The sequence below is a fragment of the Aethalodelphis obliquidens genome, unplaced genomic scaffold (assembly GCF_003676395.1).
Source record: "Aethalodelphis obliquidens isolate GAN/ISIS:26980383/991018 unplaced genomic scaffold, ASM367639v1 scaffold13, whole genome shotgun sequence".
Classification (NCBI taxonomy): domain Eukaryota; kingdom Metazoa; phylum Chordata; class Mammalia; order Artiodactyla; family Delphinidae; genus Aethalodelphis; species Aethalodelphis obliquidens.
Genome location: NW_020837957.1, coordinates 27087717 through 27108555, shown reverse-complemented (window position 1 = coordinate 27108555; position 20839 = coordinate 27087717). Strand labels below are relative to the sequence as shown.

General features: G+C 35.5%; 1 protein-coding gene across 1 annotated transcript in view; it reads left to right on the top strand.

Annotated features, from left to right (window-relative positions):
• The first annotated feature begins 1148 nt into the window (after nucleotides 1–1148).
• Nucleotides 1149–20839, top strand: part of HFM1 (helicase for meiosis 1) — a 121535-nt gene continuing 101844 nt past the window's right edge. Inside the window, exons 1-4 of the mRNA XM_027114305.1 lie at nucleotides 1149–1254; nucleotides 2759–3062; nucleotides 9960–10225; nucleotides 10480–10527. Coding sequence (XP_026970106.1) covers nucleotides 1233–1254; nucleotides 2759–3062; nucleotides 9960–10225; nucleotides 10480–10527 — 640 coding nt within the window. The 5' untranslated portion in view covers nucleotides 1149–1232. The remainder of the gene's footprint in view (nucleotides 1255–2758; nucleotides 3063–9959; nucleotides 10226–10479; nucleotides 10528–20839) is intronic.

Genomic DNA, 20839 nt, shown 5'->3' with positions numbered 1-20839 from the left:
TTTAAGGTAATTATCGATATGTATGTTCCTATTACCATTTTCTTAATTGTTTTGGGTTTGTTTTCGTAGGTCCTTTTCTTCTCATGTTTCCCACTTAGAGAATTTCCTTTATCATTTGTTGTAGAGCTGGTTTGGTGGTGTTGAATTCTCTTAGCTTTTGCTTGTATGTAAAGCTTTTGATTTCTCCATCGAATCTGAATGAGATCCTTGCCAGGTAGAGTAATCTTGGTTTTAGGTTCTTCCCTTTCATCACTTTAAATATGTCATGCCACTCCCTTCTGGCTTGTAGAGTTTCTGCTGGGAAATCAGCTGTTAACCTTATGGGAGTTCCCTTGTATGTTATTTGTCGTTTTTCCATTGCTACTTTCAATAATTTTTCTTTGTCTTTAATTTTTGCCAATTTGATTACTATGTGTCTTGGCATGTTTCTCCTTGGGTTTCTCCTGTATGGGACTCACTGCGTTTCATGGACTTGAGTGGCTATTTTCTTTTCCATGTTAGGGAAGTTTTCGACTCTAATCACTTCAGATATTTTCTCAGGTCCGTTCTCTCTCTCTTCTCCTTCTGGGACCCCTATAATGCGAATGTTGTTGCGTTTAATGTTGTCTCAGAGGTCTCTTAGGCTGTCTTCATTTCTTTTCATTCATTTTTCTTTATTCTGTTCCGCAGCAGTGAATTCCACCATTCTGTCTTCCAGGTCACTTATCTGTTCTGCCTCAGTTATTCTGCTATTGATTCCTTCTAGTGTATTTTTCATTTCAGTTATTGTATTGTTCATCTCTGTTTGTTTGTTCTTTAATTCTTCTAGGTCTTTGTTAAATATTTCTTGTATCTTCTCGATCTTTGCCTCCATTGTTTTTCTGAGGTCCTGGATCATCTTCACTATCATTATTCTGAATTCTTTTTCTGGAAGGTTGCCTATCTCCATTTAGTTGTTTTTCTGGAGTTTTATATTGTTCCTTCATCTGGTACATAGCCCTCTGCCTTTTCATCTTGTCTGTCTTTCTGTGAATGTGGTTTTTGTTCCACAGGCTGCAAGATTGTAGTTCTTCTTGCTTCTGCTGTATGCTTCTCAATAAATACATAGTTTCTGATGTTATATCTTTATTGACATATATTCATACTTTTATATTTTATATAGCCATCCAGACAATGAAAAATCTTTGGATTGGTTTCTGCCACCTGCTCCATTGATTTCGGAAATTCCAGAGACTCAAGCATTAGAGGAAGAAATGGAAAGTCATAAACTGTTAGGTAAATTGTCCCATATTTTTTGGGAAGCCAAACCCATTCAGCTCGTGTCAATGTAAAAAAGTCTAATATTGAAATATTAATTCTTTTATTTTAATGCAATAAAATGAAAGTTAGAGACCCATTCAAAATAGTGCTTAGCAAATCTTAAAATCTGAAACATTTTCCCTCTCCATACTTATATATACACACATATGTATATTATATGCATAAAGTATACTATCACACACACCTGTTATATTGTTCTGTGAATTTGTTTCCTCTTACCGTTAAAATTGTCAGTGCTATTTAGTTTTTGCCTTACCCTTTACTAAAGGTAGGATCCTCTCATTTAGGGAACCAGATTCATGAAATATATTGAGTGAAAAAAACAAGATGCAGATTATATATAGTTTGTTACCATCTTTACAAATCTAGAAAACCAGCACATTCAAACAGTATTTGTGGTCTAATGTGATATTGTTGGTAAACCTGATTATTAAATTGAATGGTAGGTTCATGCATGTACATTTTATTATTAAGCTTCGTAATTTTTGTATATTTTATATATTAAAATACATATTATATACTCTTGTATGTACCAAATAATATGTAGAATTTTTACATATATAAAATATGATAATTCTCTTATATGTTATATTAGAACACCCATATATAATATGTATTTGTAGTAGTATAGTATGTACACCTAAATGATAAAGCAAATTTAAGCCATGGGCTTCTCTGGTGGCGCAGTGGTTGAGAGTCTGCCTGACGGGTTCGTGCCCCAGTCCGCGAAGATCCCACATACCATGGAGCGGCTAGGCCCGTGAGCCATGGCCGCTGAGCCTGTGCGTCCGGAGCCTGTGCTCCACAATGGGAGAGGCCACAACAGTGAGAGGCCCGTGTACCGCCAAAAAAAAAAAAAAAAAAAATTTTAAGCCCTAATGAGGCCTCCAGACTCCTTCCAAACCTTTCAAAGATGCTTATAAAGTCTCTGTAAAGACACCTTTAAAATTCTGTCACCTTGATGAAAGCATTCCCTTATCTTGATTTTAGAAGCAAGATTACAAATTTAAAAGCATTGTGTCATGTATTTTAATAGTGAATCTATTCAGTAACATTTTATATGATTGGTCGCTGTATTTTTGTGTATAAATTATTTATATAATTTTTAAAATCTTCATAATTACATATATAATTATATCATTTGTAGTAGATAAATACTTAAACATTATAATTATGGTTATTTCTGTGGGTCATAAATTAAACCTATTTTATAATGTAGGTTTAATATAAATTTCAAATTTAATTTCATTAATTCTTAACTAATTTCTGAGTATCCTGTAGTGTTATAATATACCATAATAGTAACAACTACCTGTATTTCAAAATCACATATAGTATTACAGATTATCTTGTTATATTCATATTTACCTAGTAAGTTGTTTTGAAAATTTTTATTAAATTTTTCTATCATTATTTTTCTATCATTACATGTAGTAATTAAAATATTCCATTTTTGTAGGTCAGAGAAAGAGGTCAAAAATGTTACCATCAAATTTGAAGATCACTAATGAAGACACAAATTATATTTCACAAACACAAAAATTCCAATTTGCCTTCCCTTCTAATGAAGAAGGTGATCTAAATTTTGGAGGGGCAGGTAACAATGACTTATATGTTGCTGGCAAGCTGACATATGGTTCTTCTCAGAAATGGAAAAATCACACTGGCACTGAGATAGCACTTGAGAAAAATGTTCCGGATGATACGAAGTTAATTAATTTTGCACAAGATAAAGGAGAGAGCACGTCAGCCTTCTGCAAGAGGTAATTAATTAAATGAAATAAATAATATTCAATGATAAAGTTGAATATTTATGTGTATGTCCAGACGTATGAAGTATGGTAGAATCTGAATGAGAAAAATATCAACAACAAATAGAGTCTACCAGGGACTTCCCTGGTGGTCCAGTGGGTAAGACTCCGTGCTCCCAATGCAGGGGGCTGGGGTTCGATTCCTGGTTGGGGAACTAGATCCCGCACACATGCCGCAACTAAGAGTTCACATGCTGCAACTAAGAAGTCCGCACACCACAACTAAAAGATCCCTCACACTGTAACTAAAGATCCTGCATGCCCCAATTGAGAGCCGGTGTAACCAAAATAAATAAATAAATATTAAAAAGCAAACAAAGAAAAAACCAAACAGAGTCTACTATGTACTAGACACTGTTAACTGTGGGATTCTAGCCATAGGTTCTTGCCTTCAGAGAACTTACAGTTTATTGAGGGAAAGGCAGATAGTAAATAAAAATAATTGATTGAATACTTTTTGCACCACAATTATTTTGATGAGATATATGGTTAGAGCAGAGGTTCTCAAACTTTGTTTACAGGACCCTTTTACCCTTAAAAATTACTGAGGATTCCCATAGAGCTTTTGCTTATTTGGGTTATATCTATTGATATTTAACCATATTATAAATTAAAATTATGGAAAAAAGTGTTATGGAAATTGTTTTGATCATATGAATTCTCTGAATCTTGTCTACCATTTGAGAACTGTTGTTAATATGAGGTCCTAATCTGCTCTGCACAATCAGGGAAGACTTTCCTGAGGAAATGGTATTTAAGCTTAACAGTAAGGAGGAATAGAATCAAGCTGAATGCAAATAAAGAAGGAGAGTGTGCCAGGCAGAAGGAATAGTATGTGCAAAAGTACTAAGGTAACGCAGAGCTTGGCTTATTCTTAGAAATTTTTCTTTAGTTTAAGTAAGAGAGAATGCTACGAGATAAGGTGTGGAGGGGCCAAGTCATTCAGAGTCTTGTAGGTCATGAAACACTTTGTACATTTAGGCAGTGCTTATTAAACTGTGGCCCATGAGCTCTCTGCATCAGAATTACCTGGAGTGCTTGTTAAAAATTTGGATTCCTGCTTTCTACCTTAGACGTATTGAATCACAGTCTGTATAAAGGTGGGGATGGGACCCAGGAATCCAAATTTTTAACAAATTTTCTAGATGATTGTTATGCACACTAAAGTTTGAGAACTGTTGTTCTAAGGTCCTGGGTTTTAAGTAGAGGAGTAAAATTAGATTTTCTTTTTTATTTAATGTCCATTTTGGCCCCAGTATGATAAATTAGAAGAGAGCTAGAATACACTGTGAAGGTCACTTAGGCTATTTTATTAGTGTAGGTGAGAGAAGATGGTAGCCTGACCTAGGACTGAGATAACAGGAATGAAAAAGTTCAAAGTTTTTTAGGAGATAGAATTCCCACAGGACTTAAATGACGTTTGGATACGAGACCTGACTCCTAGGTTTCTGGCTTGAGCCAGAATGATGAAGGATGATAGTGTTCTTTCATGATACAGAAAACTGTAAAGGAAGAATAGGGGAACTTGGTGAGTACAGATTTCGACATGTTGATTTTGGGTACTTACAAATTGTCCAAAAGACAATTGGATGTATGGGTTAAGGATTCAGAAGAGATCTAGTTGACAGTTTTTGTTTTCTCTGTGACATAAGAGGCAAAGTCATCTGTGGAGTTTGAGGGGAAAAGTGGGGTTATTGAGCAAGTATGAGAAGAGTGGAAGAAATTGCGGAGAATGGGAAAGCAACTAATTAGAATAATGGTAGGATTTTTGGACACTGTAAAAAGGGCCCAGTTGAGGTTGATTCTATGAATTTTAAAATAAATTTTATTAACATGTAATTCATATATCATAAAATTCATTATTTTGAAGTGTACAGTTCATGGTTTTTAGTGTAGTCACAGAGTTGTGCAACCGTCACTACTCTCCAATTTTAAAATGTTTTTGCTGCCCCAAAAGAAACTCTATACTCATTAACAGTCCCTCCCCATTCCTCCTTCCCCCATCTAGCCCCTGACAACCACTAATAGTTTTCTGTTTCTGTGGGTTTACCTATTCTAGACGTTTCATATTAGTGGAGTCATACAATATCTGACCTTTTGTGTCTGGCTTCTTTCACTTAGCATAACATTTTCAAGGTTCATCCGTGTTATGTCATGTATCAGTATTTTATTCTTTTTTTATGGCCAAATAATATTTCATTGAATGGGTATATCACATTTTGTTTAATGATCTGTCAATTGATGGACATTTGAGTTGTTTCCACTTTTTGGCTATTATGAATAATGTTGCTATGAACACTCACGTATACATTTTTGTGTGAATATATGCATTTGACCCTTGAACAACACAGAGGTTAGGAGTGTGTTGACCTTCTGGGAAGTCAAAAAATGAAGTATAACTTTATAGTTGGCCCTCTCTATCCACAGTTCTGCATCAGTGGATTCAGCCAACCTCAGATCGTGTAGTACCATAGTAGTATTTACTGAAGAAAAAAATTCCAAGTATAAGTGATCTGGTGCAGTTTAAACCTATGTTGTTCAAGGGTCAAATGTATTTTAATTCTTTTGGATTTATACTTAGAAGTGGAATTGCTGGGTCATATGGTAACTCGATATTTATCTTTTTTGAGAAACTGCCAAATTGTTTTACAAAGTAACTATACCACTGAACAGTCCCACTAGCAATATATGAGGAATCCGATTTCTCCAGGTCCTTGCCAGCACTTGTTGTCTGTCTTTTTTATTATAGCCATACTAGTGGGTGTGACGTGTACCATTTTGGTTTTGATTTGCATATTCCTGCTGACTAAAGATGTTGGGCAACTTTTCATGTGATTATTGGTTATTTTTATATCTTCTTTGGAGTAATGTCTATTCAGATCCTTTGCCTGTATTTTTAATTGCGTTGTCTTTTTATTGTTGAGTTGTAAGTGTTCTTTATTCTGGATAAAAATCCCTCATCAGTTATATGATTTACAAATAATTTCTCACATTCTGTGTGTTGTTTTTCACTTTTTTGTTCATATCCTTAGCAGCCCAAAAGTTTCTAATTTTAATGAAGTTAAGTCCAATTTTTCTAATTTTTGACTGGACTTTTGGTGTCCTATGTTGATTGGACTTTTGGTGTCCTATCTAAGAAACCATTGCCTAATCCAAGTTTGCAAAGACTTACTCCCACATTTTCTTCTAAGAGTTTAATAAATTTAGCTCTTAAATTTAGATCTATGATCCATTGTGAGTTAACTTTTCAATATGGTGCAAGGTAGGAGTCCAACTTCATTCTTTTGCACATATATATCCAGTTGTTAAAAAACAAAAACAAAAACTATTCTTTCCCCATGGAATGTCATGGCACCCTCACTGACAATCAATCAACCATAAATGGAAGGTCTGGGGGCTTTCTTACACCATCCAATTATCTGATTCATCAACACCAATGGGTGTCCAACAGTTCAGTTCAGTTTTCATACTAACTCCTGGAGTTAGCATCAGACCACATGGGTTAAGGGTTCAGTCCTTTGCCCTACTTGAAATGCCAGCCACAAATAGGGTGCCAGGCTACTGACATTTCTGCCTTGCAGACTACAAATTTGGGAGTTCCCACTACCCCATATTGGATGTAATAATTTGCTAGAATTACTCACAGAATTAGAAAAATGCTTTACTTATGTTTACCAGTTCATTATAAAGGATACAACTTAGGAACAGCCAAATGGAGGAGATGCATAAGGCAAGGTATGGAGAGGAAGAGTGTGCAGAGCTTCCATACCCTCTCTGAGTGTGTCACTCTCTCAGCACCTTGATGTGTTACCAATCTAGAAGCTCTCCGAACCCCCTGTCATTTAGGAATTTTTTATTCATGGAGGTTTCATTACATAAGCGTGATTGATTAAATCATTGGCTATTGGTGATTGAACTCAATCTCCAGCCTTTCTCCCCTCCTTGGATGTTGGGAGTGGAGCTGAAAATCTCAACCCTCTAATCAAGTTTAGTTCTTTCTGGTGATTGGTCCCCATCCTGAAACTGTCTAAGTGACAAGAGTCACCTCATTAGCATAAACTCAGGTATGATTGAAAGGGGCTTATTATGAATAACAAAAGATGCTTCTATCACTTCTGTCAAGCAGGGAATTCCAAAGGTTTCAGGAGCTCTGTGCCAGGAACTGGGAACAAAAACCAAACATATATTTTCTATTATACCACACAAAGGTTTTTTTCCATGCTCTCAATTCTATTCTATTGATCTGTATGTCTGTCCTTATGCCTGACATAAGGATATTTTTCACAATGGCATATCCTACATTTTCTTGATTGCTGTAGCTTTGTATTGATAGTAAAGTTTTACATCAGGAAGTGTGAGTCCTCCAACTTTGTTCCGTTTTTTCAAGATTTTTTTGCTATTCTGATTTATTTGCATTTTTGTATGAATTTTAGGATAAGCTGGTCAATTTCTGCAGAGAAGCCAGCTGGGATTTTGATAAGGATTGTATTGAATCTGTAGGTAACCTGATGACTATTGCTATCTTAATATCATTAAACCTCCCAATCTATGAACTGGGATAACTTTCCATTTATTTAGGTTTTCTTTAATTTCTTTCAAAGATGTTTTGTGGTTTTCTGTGGACAAGTCTTATACTTATTTTGTTAAATTTACTCATAAGTACTTTATTCTTTTTGATGTTATTTTAAATGGAATTTCAGATTGTCCATTGAAAGTGTATAGAAATACAGTTGATTTTTGTATATTGATTTTGTTTCTTCAGTCTTGCTAATGATGACTTTGAATTTTAATATAACTCATCTACCTAACAGTTGTACTTTTTCCAGTAGTGTTTCACCACCTGGCTGCAATTATAAAAAACAATAGATAGTTAGATTCATCTAGAATTGCAGATTTGCAAGATAGTATGATAAAAGGCTAAAGGGGAAGAGGAGTTTAGAATATTGGTAAGAGAGTGGTTGAAAAGATAGGTCGTGGTATTAAATTCATTAAAGGTATGTGAGAAAAATGAAGGGGAAGATGGTTTGGGAAAAAATAAGGAGATTAATTATAGTAATTTTGTTCTTTGACCTCATTGGTACCTTGAGCAAACAAGCTAAAAGGATAGGAGGTTGTGTTCAGAGAATGATATGTCAGAATCGTTGATTTGAAAAGAGGAGCAGTTCTGGATAATGATAATGTCTAAGGTGAGAGAGTAGGTGACTGAGATCATGTGAGGGATAAAGCCACTGAAGATAAAAGCCTAAGAAACTGAGAGGGTAGGATTTTGAATGGGTTGTCTACATGAGTGTTGAAGTAACCCAGATGATGGCAGAGTTTGGGATTGAGAGGAAAAGATTCTAAAGTGACCAGAGGTTGATATATGATACATGCCATGAGGAGGGTTACAAGGTGGTATAGCTAGACAGTACAGATAATTTTGTAAGAGAGTGGAAAAGTAATGAAGTAGATTTGGGGTGGAGAAGAAGGCTCTCAACCATCAATACATTGGATGTGGGAGAGTTAGCAGTTTTTTCCACTTAAGAGTTTTTTAAGGAGCAAGAGTTTTCCAGGAAAAATAAATATTTTTGTTAAGACCTGGAAGTAAATATAAAATTCATTAAAGAAGCTGAGGATATGGAGAATGTGGAGTGGGAGTTCCAGAGGACCTAGGAAGAATCTGAGGTTCAGAGAATTTAGATAACTAGTATGTGGATAATATTTTTATGGTTTGAAAAACCTATTTCAAACTCTAAAGTCATGCAGCTAGAAAGTGGAGGAGCTTTGGATTTATATTCAGGTTTGTCTGATTCCAAAGTCTGTCCTTTTAACTGATATCACAGCATGTAGCAAGGAGTCATCTTGTGGCATAAGTGTTTTCCTTGTCCTCAATACCATTTCATAATGGGATTCTATTATCTAAGACTAACCATCTTCTTTTGAATTTTCTGTCTTCAAAAATAGAACTGCTGGCCTTGGAGGATGCAACTCTACAGTTTGTTCTAAAATACATTTCTCTCTCTAGTTTTTTGAAAGATTGGTCTTTCTCATACAAAAACCTGTCATTAAGATTAATAGTCAAAATAATTTAGAAAGTATTCTGTATTTGTACAGTACTTATTTGGGTGTCATTCCTTACAGAATTCTGTAAGACTGATAACCTGCCATCACCCTTTTACTTATTCTATAAGGTGCTAGTGTTGTATTAGGAATCCTATTGGTCACTTCTTCCCTTAGGGCTATTGTGAACAAATTACTTTGATGGACTGTCTTTGAATCAGTCGAATATAGTAAATTACAATCATACAATGGCCTTTCTTTGTTTTCTAGAACTTTATAAAGAACTATTTCTTACACTAAAATGATTATTGAACAGTGTTTGGAAAGTTGGTGCTAGATACTGACAAGAAGTCTCAGTACCTGTCCACATGGGCCTCTCTATAGGGTTGCTTCAGTGGTCTCATGATATAGTGGCTAGCTCCCCTTAGAGTGAGTGATCCAAGAGACCATGTGGAAGTGACAGTCTTTTATGACCTAGCCTTAGATGTCACACGCTTGTCCTTCCACAGTACTCTGCTAGTCTCATAGGCCAGTCCTGATTCAAGGAAGGTGACTAATAAAGGGGGTGAGCACCAGGAAACAAGGATCATTGGAACTATCTCAGAGGCTGGCTACCACAGATGGATTTATCTGAGTGTTAGGAAAAGAAATAATTCAGTGGTAAATTCAGCAAATTATACTTTAGGAGAATGTTTAGCTTTTGTGTTCTAATAAACCAAAATCTGTAGGTATTTTTAAAGGGACCAATTTTATGCTAGTTTTTCACATTCTAAGTAACTATTGTAAATGCAAATATGTTTTGTTTTGCAGATTATTTAAAATATCTGACAGTATACACGGAAGTGCTTATTCCAATGACAGAGTAAACTTGGACTCTCATATTGGCTCAGTGAAAACTGTCCAAATAGAAATGAGCAAAGGGAAATCATGGAAATATAGCAATAGTAAGCAGAAACCTCAATATTCAGACATTAATATGTTTAGAGCCAGTGATACTTTTTCTGCTTCTGAAATCAGAGAAGGCATAATCAAAGGACCATCTTTTTCAGTTGCCTCCCAGCCTCATGAAGTTCAAGGTAATTCCTTGCTTTTTCAGTTGGTTTTCTAAAAGTACAGTCTAGTCTGTTTTTCTTAGCATAGGTAAGGATACAAAAATTTGAGTAGGCTGTCTCTATGTACAATTTCTTTACTATATTGCATTGTTTTTTTAAACTGTGATCTAATATTGTTTTAACTGTGCTCTCAATGAAAAGTTATACAAATTTTATTGAAGTAGCTTTTATGGAAAAGGTTAAAAATATGCATAAGTATGTAGGATTTTTTTTTTTAGGGGTAACAGAAAATGGTTTCAATTCCTTGAAGGCTGTCACAGAAATCCGTATCCTTTAAATTATTTTACTATAGCAGCATTATATTTGAAGTCATAATTTTAAAACATTTTGTATCATTGTGTTTCTATTTGTTTGTTTTGGTTGACAAAGAAGAAGAGGGAAAAGTGAATCTTTTGGGTCATGTAAGAGTCCCAATATGTGTGATAGTGCTACTGAAAGTGTGATCTGTGGACTGGTACCAGTTGTGAACTGTTTGTTACCAGTCTGTGACAAGTACAGATATGAGATTTGTATTACTGAATGAACTGTGAGTATATTTACTTACAAATTGATACAGATAATTTTCTATATTTTGTGTAAGAACAGCGTATTGGCATAAACATGGGTAGGGGAAATGACTGAGAATGGGATATTCTATGGACTGGGGACATTTTTACAAATCTAGTAATTTTTGAAATAACCTGATTTGCAGATTATACCTATTTACATGTCTGGGTATTTCCAACGTAATTATTTTGAGTATATATGTGTGTTCTGGAGGTAACATTCTCTTCGCTTCTTTGATACTTTGTATATGTCTGTAACAGTGTACTTATTCTATTTTATTATAACTCATCAGCTGTTTCTGTAACTAGTTCCCTATGACCTATGAACTCCTTGAAGGCAAGGACCAAGCCTTATGTATCTTCTTATCTCCAAATTCATTGAAAGCCGTATAAAGAGGAGAAGTTGTTCTGGCAAAAGAGTAGCCATGAGCAAGGGCAAGGGTAAGAAAGTATGGAATATGTTTGGAAAGAACAAGTATTCCAGTTTGGGTGAAAAAAGTCATGATTAAAGGAGTAGTAGGGGGACTACCCTGCTGGCGCAGTGGTTAAGAATCTGCCTGCCAATGCAGGGGACACGAGTTCAAACCCTGGTCTGGGAAGATCCTACATGCCGCGGAGCGACTAAGCCCGTGTGCCACAACTGCTGAGCCTGCACTCTAGGGCCCATAAGCCACAACTACTGAGTAGTTGTGAGCCCCACAACTACTGAAGCCTGCATGCCTAGAGCCTGTGCTCTGCAACAAGAGAAGCCACCGTTATGAGAAACCTGCACACCACAATGAAGAGTAGCCCCCACTTGCCGCAACTAGAGAAAGCCCACGCACAGCAATGAAGACCCAACACAGCCAAAAAAATAAATAAATTTTTTTTAAATGCAGTAAAAAGGAATTGTATTTTTTTTTTTTAAAAAAGGAGTAGGAGGAAATAATGATGGATAGGTATTTTAGGATTAGATCATTTAATGCCATGAATACCAAGAAGCTTTTATTTTTATTTTTAATATATTTACTAAGCCATGAAGAGAAACCATGCAATATTTTTGAGCAGGTCAAGTTACATTACCTAAGCCATGCTTTAGGATTATAGAATTAGTGACTCAAAGCTGGGGAAGGCTCTAGAATCCACAAAAGTTATGATCTAGTTGGCAAAACAGTGAATTCCAGATATGGGGCCGTTGAGCTAGAGAAATCTAGGGATGAGTGATTCTAATCCTGGGTACTCTGGGGACTGAGAATTCTGAAGTATAGTTAGAAAATGTTTGGTTGACCACTTGTGAAAAATTGCCTCCAGTGCATATAACTGAACTGAATTAGAATGGGAGGAGGGGACAATAAAAGGATTATATATGATATAATAATGTCAGAAATGGCCAGCCATTAGTGCTCCTCTTCATCATGTTGTCTCAGTCTTGTTGCACTTCCTTCTCTCTGATGATCTAAATAGTGTGCGAATGTAGGAAATAGGTTAGCAGTAAACAGTTAAAAGTAGTTTCATTATCTGTATGATGAAAAATTCTTATCCCATACCTGAACTTGCCATAATGTGACTAATTTTTGAAGAGTTTTATAAAGATTTTCTTGCTATCTTAGCATAGCTGAAGTGCTTCTGTTGTTTAGGTCTCTTTGTTAGCTAGACTACTGCCTACTCTTGTGTCCATTGATTTATTGTCCAAAAAGTTCATTTGCTGTCAAACTTGTTGAACTTGCTGCACTTTATTGTTTCCAAGTGTATATTTAAAGTGGAAGATTGAATGCTAGTTACGATAATTTGAGAGTCTGGGGATTACTTGGACTTATTTTCTGATTATTTTACAATAGTTTACTATATTTGAATCTTCAGGACAATAGAAGTTTGGTCAGATTGATCCTGCTACAGTACTGTTGTCATTTTCAGTTCTGTAGACATCCTGCTCCTTCCGCCCCGCATCCCGTTATAACATGTAATTGCAGTGAGACTGCTGAGAATTCTTAGGACAAAAGGAAAAATTTGGGGCTTCCCTGGTGGTGCAGTGGTTGAGAGTCCGCCTGCCAATGCAGGGGACACGGGTTCGTGCCCCGGTCCGGGAAGATCCCACATGCCGCGGAGCGGCTGTGCCCGTGAGCCATGGCCGCTGAGCCTGCGCGTCCGGAGCCTGTGCTCCGCAACGGGAGAGGCCACAACAGTGAGAGGCCCGCGTACCGCAAAAAAAAAAAAAAAAAAAAAGGAAAAATTTGATATCAAGTGTTGATAGTGATGATAAATGCTATACTTAGTAGCTGAGTTTTCTCATGAGCTAGAAACTGATTTTACATCTACTCTGAATCATAGATTCATTTTTGTGAGTGTAAATTGATGTGGAATTACCTGATGAGAGAAAAACCAGCATGATGACCCACTTGTGGGCTTGTTACAAATAAATATTTTAAAGGAAGAGATATATTTTGAAGGAAAAATGAGATTCGTTCAAAAACTGATGGATTGACAAACTCAGTATTACATTTTTGTTTTGGAATGAGTATTCTGACACAGTGCACAATTGAAAGTAAAATGAAGGTTTATAAATTATCTGCTTGATTTAATAAATGCAGGCCTGTATTAATTGAGTTCTTAATGTGTACCAGGCATTTGGGATATGTCAGTTAGTAAAACAGGCAGTGAATTCTTGCCCTTGAGAATTTAACATTCTTGGGATGGGGGTGGAGAAGAGGATAGATCAGAACAATTGTAATAGTATATAAATAAGTCATATAGTATTTTAGAAGGTGATGAGTAATATGAGAAAAGAAAAACGTGGGGCAGAGTAAAGGAGATTACATTGGGAATTCTGGAATGGGGGCTCAGGATTAGAATTAAATAGAGTAATTAGGGTATGTCTTCTTTAGAAGTTGAGATGTAAGCACATGAAGGAAGTGAAAGAGCCAAGGAAATATGGAGGGAAGAACAATCTAGGCAGAGGGAAGGCTTTACAGCAAAAACATGGCTGATGTTTTTGAAAAACATAAAAGAGTCCAATAAAGCCAGAGGAAATGAGTCAGAAGCAAGAGTAGTAGGACATGAGGTCAGAAACACAAAGGTGGAGTGGGGAGGCAAGATTATGTAGGGCCTTGTGGCCATATACTTTGAGAGAAATGGGGGAATTTGAGCAGAGAAGTAATATGCTCTGATTTAACTTTTATCAGGATCACTTATCACAATCCGTCAGTTTTTTAATATCTTCATAAAAATGTAATTGCTTAAATAACTATGTATTTGTGTTCTCAGATATATTACCTGTTTTATATCTCCTAATTGATTGTAACAGCCTCAGTTGCAGGAACTCATTTTCTTCTTTATTTACAACTTCCTGCAGCTTTCTGAGTCTAGTATTCTGCACAGTGTTTCATAAATGTAGTTGACAAATGTGATTCAGACTAATAAGAATCCATGCAAGTACAAATATCTCCCAAACTGGCAATAGACTCTTAACTTGGAGAGGGGACAGTTTATTCTTTATATCTATTAATATTTTTGAGCTTTCTTAGAGGAAGGACGATTTAAGTCCTTGTTGAGCCAGTATGCTGATAATTGCAATTAAATCCACCACTTAGCACAACGAAATTACCAAAAACAAAGGAATTCAGGGTTAGGTGACCAGCAGCAACACACATCAGCTAATGAAACATAATCAACAATTAAAAAATGAAATTTGGAATTTTAAAGAAGAGATAAATATCAAATGGCCTCATCAAGATGAATAAGAAAAAAATACCACTCTGGAAAAGATAAACCACATTCTTAGTTCTGATACACTTTTACATATGTTTCTGCATCTCTTCTATCAGATCTAATTGTCAAAGTATAACCCTTATATAACCTTGTTTCTCCATAAGGACTTTACAAGTTCTCTTCAGAATATGGAAGGTGACTGGGGACTGGAATAATTTTAATTCCTCCCCCACCCCAGCTTTACTGAGGTATAATTGACAAATAAAATTATAGTAATTTAAAGTGTTCAATATGATAGTTTGATAAATGTATACATTACAAAATGTTCCCACCATCGAGTTAGTTAACACATCCATCACCTCACATATTTACCTTTTTTTTTGTTTTTTTGGATGAGAACCGTTAACACTTAAGTTCAACTCTCTTAGCAAATTTCAGTTATACAATACAGTACTTTCAACTCTACTCACCATTTTATACATTAGATCCTCAGATATTACTCATCTTGTAGCTGAAAGTTTGTACTCTTTTACCATTACCAGCCTCTGTTTCTCCCATACCCCCAGCCCCTGGCAACCACCATTCATTGTACTATTTTTATGTCTGACTTTTTTTTTTTTAATTTCCACTTATAAATGATATCATGCAGATATCACAGAAAGGATCTGTCTTTCTCTGTCTGGCTTAATTCACTTTGTATAATGCTCTCCAGTTTCATCCATGTTGTCACAAAAGGCATAATTTCCTTCTTTCTAAAGGCTGAATAATATTCTGTTGTATACATATTTTCTTTATCCGTTCATTTCTTAATGGTTATGTTGTTTCCATACTTTGGCTACTGTGAGTAATGCTGAAATGAACGTGGCTATACAGATATTTCTTTGAGATACTGATTTTGTTTCGTTTGGATATAACCCAGGGATTGCTGGACCATGTGGTACTCCTATTTTTAATTTTTTGAGGACACTTCATAATGTTTTCCATAAGGACTGCACCAGTTTATATTCTTACCAGTAGTGTACAAGGGTTCCGTACATCCATATCCTTGCCAGCATTTATCTCTTATCTTTTTGATTATAGCCATTCTAACAGGTGTTAGGTGCCAACTCACTGTGGTTTTGATTGGCATTTTCCTAATGATTACTGATGATAAGCACCTTTTCATGTGCTGTTAGCCATTTGTATGTCTTCTTTGGGAAAATGTCTATTCAGGTCCTTTGCCTATTTTTATTTTTATTTATTTATTTTTTTGCAGTACGCGGGCCTCTCACTGTAGTGGCCTCTCCCGTTGTGGAGCACAGGCTCCGGATGCGCAGGCTCAGCGGCCATGACTCACGGATCTAGCCGCTCTGCGGCATGTGCGATCTTCCCAGACTGGGGCACGAACCCATGTCCCCTGCATCGGCAGGCAGACTCTCAACCACTGCGCCACCAGGGAAGCCCTGGATGTTTGGTTTGCAAATATTTTCTCCCATTCCATAGGTTGTCTTTTCATTTTGTTGATGGTTTCTTCTGTAGTGAAAAAGCTTTTTAGTGTGACGTAGTCGCACTTGTTTATTTTTGCATTTGTTGCCTTTGCTTTTGGTTTCAAATCCAAAACATCATTGCTAAGACCAGTGTCAAGAAGCATTTCCTCTTTGTTTTCCTCTAGGACTTTTATGATTTCAAGTCTTATGTTTAAGTCTTTAATCCATTTTGAGTTTATTTTTGTGTATGGTGTGAGATGGGGGTCCAGTTTCATTCTTTGGCATGTGGATATACAGTTTTCCCATCACCATTTATTGAAATGGTTATGCTTTCCCAATTCTTGACTCCTTTGTTGAAAATTAATTGACCATATATGTATGGGTTTATTTCTGGGCTGGATATTTTGCGCCATTGATCTATGTGTCTGTTTTTAGTGTCGGTACCATACTGCTTTGAGTACCATAGCTTTGTAATATAGTTTGAAATCAAGACGTGTGTTACATCCAGCTTTGTTCTTCTTTCTTAGTATTGCTTTAGCTGTTTTGTTTGTGTGTGTGTGTGTGTGTGTGTGTGTGTGTGTGTGTGTGTGTGGTTTCATATGATTTTTAGGATTGTTTTTTCTATTTCTGTGAAGATGCAATTGGAGTTTGGATAGGGATTGCATTGAATTTGTAGATCATTTAGGGTAGTGTGGACATTCAGCAATATTAATCCTTTGAATCCATGAATATGAAGTATCTTTCCATTAATTTGTGTCTTCAATTTCTTTCATCAATGTCTTATAGTTTTCAGTTTACAGATCTTTTACATCCTTGGTTAAATTTATTCCTCAGTATTTATTCTATTTGATGCTGTTGTTAATGAGATTATTTGCTTCATTTTTCTTTCTGATATTTCATTGTTACTGTATAGAAATACAACTGATTTTTGTATATAGATTTTGTATTCTGCAACTTAACTAAATTTGTTTATTAGTTGTAACAGTTTTTAAAATTTGTTTATTTGTTTTGTTTTGTTTTGGTCTGTGTGTGTGGAGTCTTGGTTTTGCTATATATAGTTTCTTGTCGCCTGGAAATAGAAACAGTTATACTTCTTTGTTTCCAATTTGGATTCCTTTTCTTTTTTTTTTTCTTTTTTTTTTTTGTTGTCTGATTGCTGTGTCTAGGATATCTAATACTATGCTAAATAAAAGTGGCAAGAATGGACATCCTTGTCTTGTTCCTGACCTCAGAGGAAAAACTCAGTTTTTCATAATTGGGTATGAATGTTAGCTGTGAGCTTGTTATATACAGCCTTTATTATGTTGAAGTGTATTCCTTCTGTACCCAGTTTCTTGAGAGTTTTTATCATGAAAAGATGCTGTATTTTGTCATATGCTTTTTCCTCATCTATTGAGATGATATGATATTTATTCTTTGCTTTGTTAAAGCAGTATATCACATTGATTGATTTGTGGATGTTGAACCATCCTATATCCCAGGAATAAATTCCATTTGATCATGGGGTATGATCCTTTTAATGTACTGTTAAATTCAGTTTCATAATATTTTGTTGAAGTTTCTGCATCTATGTTTATTAGGGATATTGTCCTGCAATTTTCTTTTCTTATGGTGTTCTTATCTGGCTTTGGTATCAGTGGAATGCTGGCCTCATAAAATGAGTTTAGAAGCATTCCCTTCTCTTTTAGTTTTTGGAAGAGTTTGAGAAGGATTGGTATTAATTCTTTTAAAATATTTGGTAAATTCACCAGTAAAGCCATCTGGTCCTGGACTTTGTTGGGAAATTTTTGATTACTGATTCAGTCTCCTTACTAGTAATTGATCTGTTCAGATTTTCTATTCTTCATGATTCAGCCTTGATAGGTTCTTGTTTCTAGGAATTTTCCTTTTCTTCTAGATTATCTACTTTTTGGCATATAATTGTTCATAGTAGTCTCTTATGATCCTTAGTATTTCTGTCTTATCAGTTGTGTTTTCTCCTCTTTCATTTCTGATTTTATTTATTTGAATCATTTCTACTTTTTTTCTTAGTTATCTTAGCTATAGTTTTGTCAATTTTGTTAATCTTTTCAAAAAGACCCAGCTCATTGTTTCATTGATCTTTTCTATTGTTTTTCTGGTCTCTTATTTATTTCTGCTCCAGTCTTTGTTATTTTTTCCTTCTACTAACTGTGGACTTATTTTGTTCCTCCTTTTCCAGTCCCTTGAGATGTAAAGTTAGGTTGTTTATTTGTGATATTTCGTTTTTCTTCATTTTTGTACTTATCACTATAAACTTCCCTCTTAGAACAGCTTTTTATTGCATCCCAAAAGTTTTGGTATGTTGTGTTTCCATTTTCATTTGTCTCAAGGTATGTTTTTGATTTCCCTTTTGATTTCTTCTTTGACCCTAATAGTTGTTCAGGAGCATGTTGTTTAATCTCCATATATTTGTGAATTTTCCAGTTTTCTTCTTTTAATTGATTTTTAGTTTCATGCTATTGTGGTTGGAAAAGATGCTTGATATGATTTCATTCTTCTTTTAAAACTTAAGACTTGTTTTGTGCCCTAACATATATTTCCTGGAGAATGTTCCATGTGCACTTAAGAAGAATGTGTATTCTGTTGCTGCTGAAGGGAATGCTCTGTGTATATCTGTTAGAGCCATCTGGTATAAGGTATAGTTTAAGTCTGATGTTTCCTTATTGATTTTCTTTCTGGATGATCTATCCATTATTGAAAGTGGGGTCTTGAAGCCCCCTACTATTATTGTATTGCTGTCTATTTCTATGTTCAGATCTGTTAATATTTGTTTTATATATTTAGGTGTTCCAATGTTGGGTGCATAAGTATTTACAGTTGCTGTATCCTCCCAATGGAGGATTATATAATTATAATGACCTCTTTGTCTCTTATTACAGTTTTTGGCTTCAAGTCTATTTTGTCTGATGTCAGTAGAGCTACCTCTACTTTCTGCTGATTTCCACTTGTATAGAATATCTTTTTCCATCCCTTTACTTTCTTTGTGGGTCTTTAAAGCTGAAATGAATCTCTTATAGGCAGCAAATAATTTAGTCCTGTTTTTTTAAATCCATTCAGCCACTTTATGACTTTTGATTAGAAAATTTAGTCCATTTACATTTAAAGTATTTATTGATAGGTTGGACTTATTTTATTGTTTTCTGATGTTTTGTAGTTCTGTTGCTCCTTTCTTCTCCTGTTGCTCTTTTCCTTTGTGATTTGATGATTTTCTGTAGTGGTATGTTCTTACTCTTTTTTATTTATCTTTGTGTATCAACTGTAGAGTTTTGTTTTGTAGTTACCTTGAGACTCGCATAAAAAAATCTTACAGTTTTAACAGTCTCTTTTGAGCTGATAAAACTAACTTTGAGTGTGTACAAAAGCTCTACAATTTTACATTCACTTTCTCACATTTTATGGGGTTTTTTTTTGCGGTACACGGGCCTCTCACTGCTGCGGCCTCTCCCGTTGCAGGGCACAGGCTCCGGACGCGCAGGCCCAGCGGCCACGGCTCACGGGCCCAGCCACTCCATGCGGCATGTGGGATCTTCCCGGACCGGGGCACGAACCCATGTCCCCTGCATCAGCAGGTGGACTCTCAACCACTGCACCACCAGGGAAGCCCTCACATTTTATGTTTTTAATGTCACAATTTGTATCTTTTAATATTGTGTCTCCATTAATAAATTATTATAGATACAGTACTCTTGTTTTTTAACATTTATACTACAGTTATAAGTGATTAACTACCACCATTACAATATTAGAGTATTCTGAATGCAACTATGTATCAACCTTTATCAGTGAGTTTTGTACTTTTATATGTTTTCCTGTTACTAATTAGCATCCTTTCATTTCAGCTTGAAAGAACTTCCTTTAGCATTTCTTGTAAAGCTGGTCTAGTGATGAACACCTTCAGTTTTTGTTTGTCTAGGAAACTCTTTATTTTTCCTTCAATTCTGAAGGACAGCTTTGCCAGGTAAAATATTCTTAGTTGGCAGTTTTTTCTTTCAGCACCCAGAATATATCATTCCACAATCTGGTCTACAAGGTTTTTGCTGAAATATTCACTCAATCTTATGGGAATTCCTTTGTATGTAGCAAGTTGCTTTTCTCTTGCTGCTTTTAAGGTTCTCTCTTTGTCTTTAACTTCTGGCAATTTAATTACTGTGAGTTTCAGTGTGGGTCTCTTGAGATTCACCTTCTTTAGTAATTTCTGGGATTTTGGGATCTGGATGTCTGTTTCTTTCCCCAGGCTAGGATAGTTTTCAGCCATTATTTCTTTAAATAAGCTTTCTTCCCCTTTATCTCTTTTTCTTCTGGAACCCTTATAATGTGTATATTGGTCCACTTGATGGTGTCCCATAAGTTCCTTAAGCTGCTTTCACTCTTTCTCACTCTTTTTTTTCGTTTTGCTCCCGTGATTGCATTAATTCCACTGCCCTGTCTTCAAGTTCACTGATCCTTTCTTTCAGTTGATCTGTCTTCTGTTGAAACCTTCTATTGAAATTTTCAGTTCAGTTATTCTGTTCATTAGCTCTATGATTTCTGTTTGGTACTTTTAAATATTTTATATGACTTTGTTGGAATTCTCATTTTGCTCATGCATTGCTTCCCTGACCTTGATGGGCATCTTTATGTGTTATTTTGAACTATCAGGTAAATCACTTGTCTCTGTTTCATTAAATTCAGTTTCTGGAGATTTATTTATTTATTTATTTTTAAAACATATTCCCCTGTTTCTTCATTTTTCTTGACTTTCTGTCTTGGTCTCTGAACGTTAGACAAAACAGGTACCTCCCCAGTCTTGAGAGATTGGTCTGGTATAAGAGATGAACCTTTCCAGTCAACCTGGCCTGGGCTCTTAGTTACCTGTCAAACCT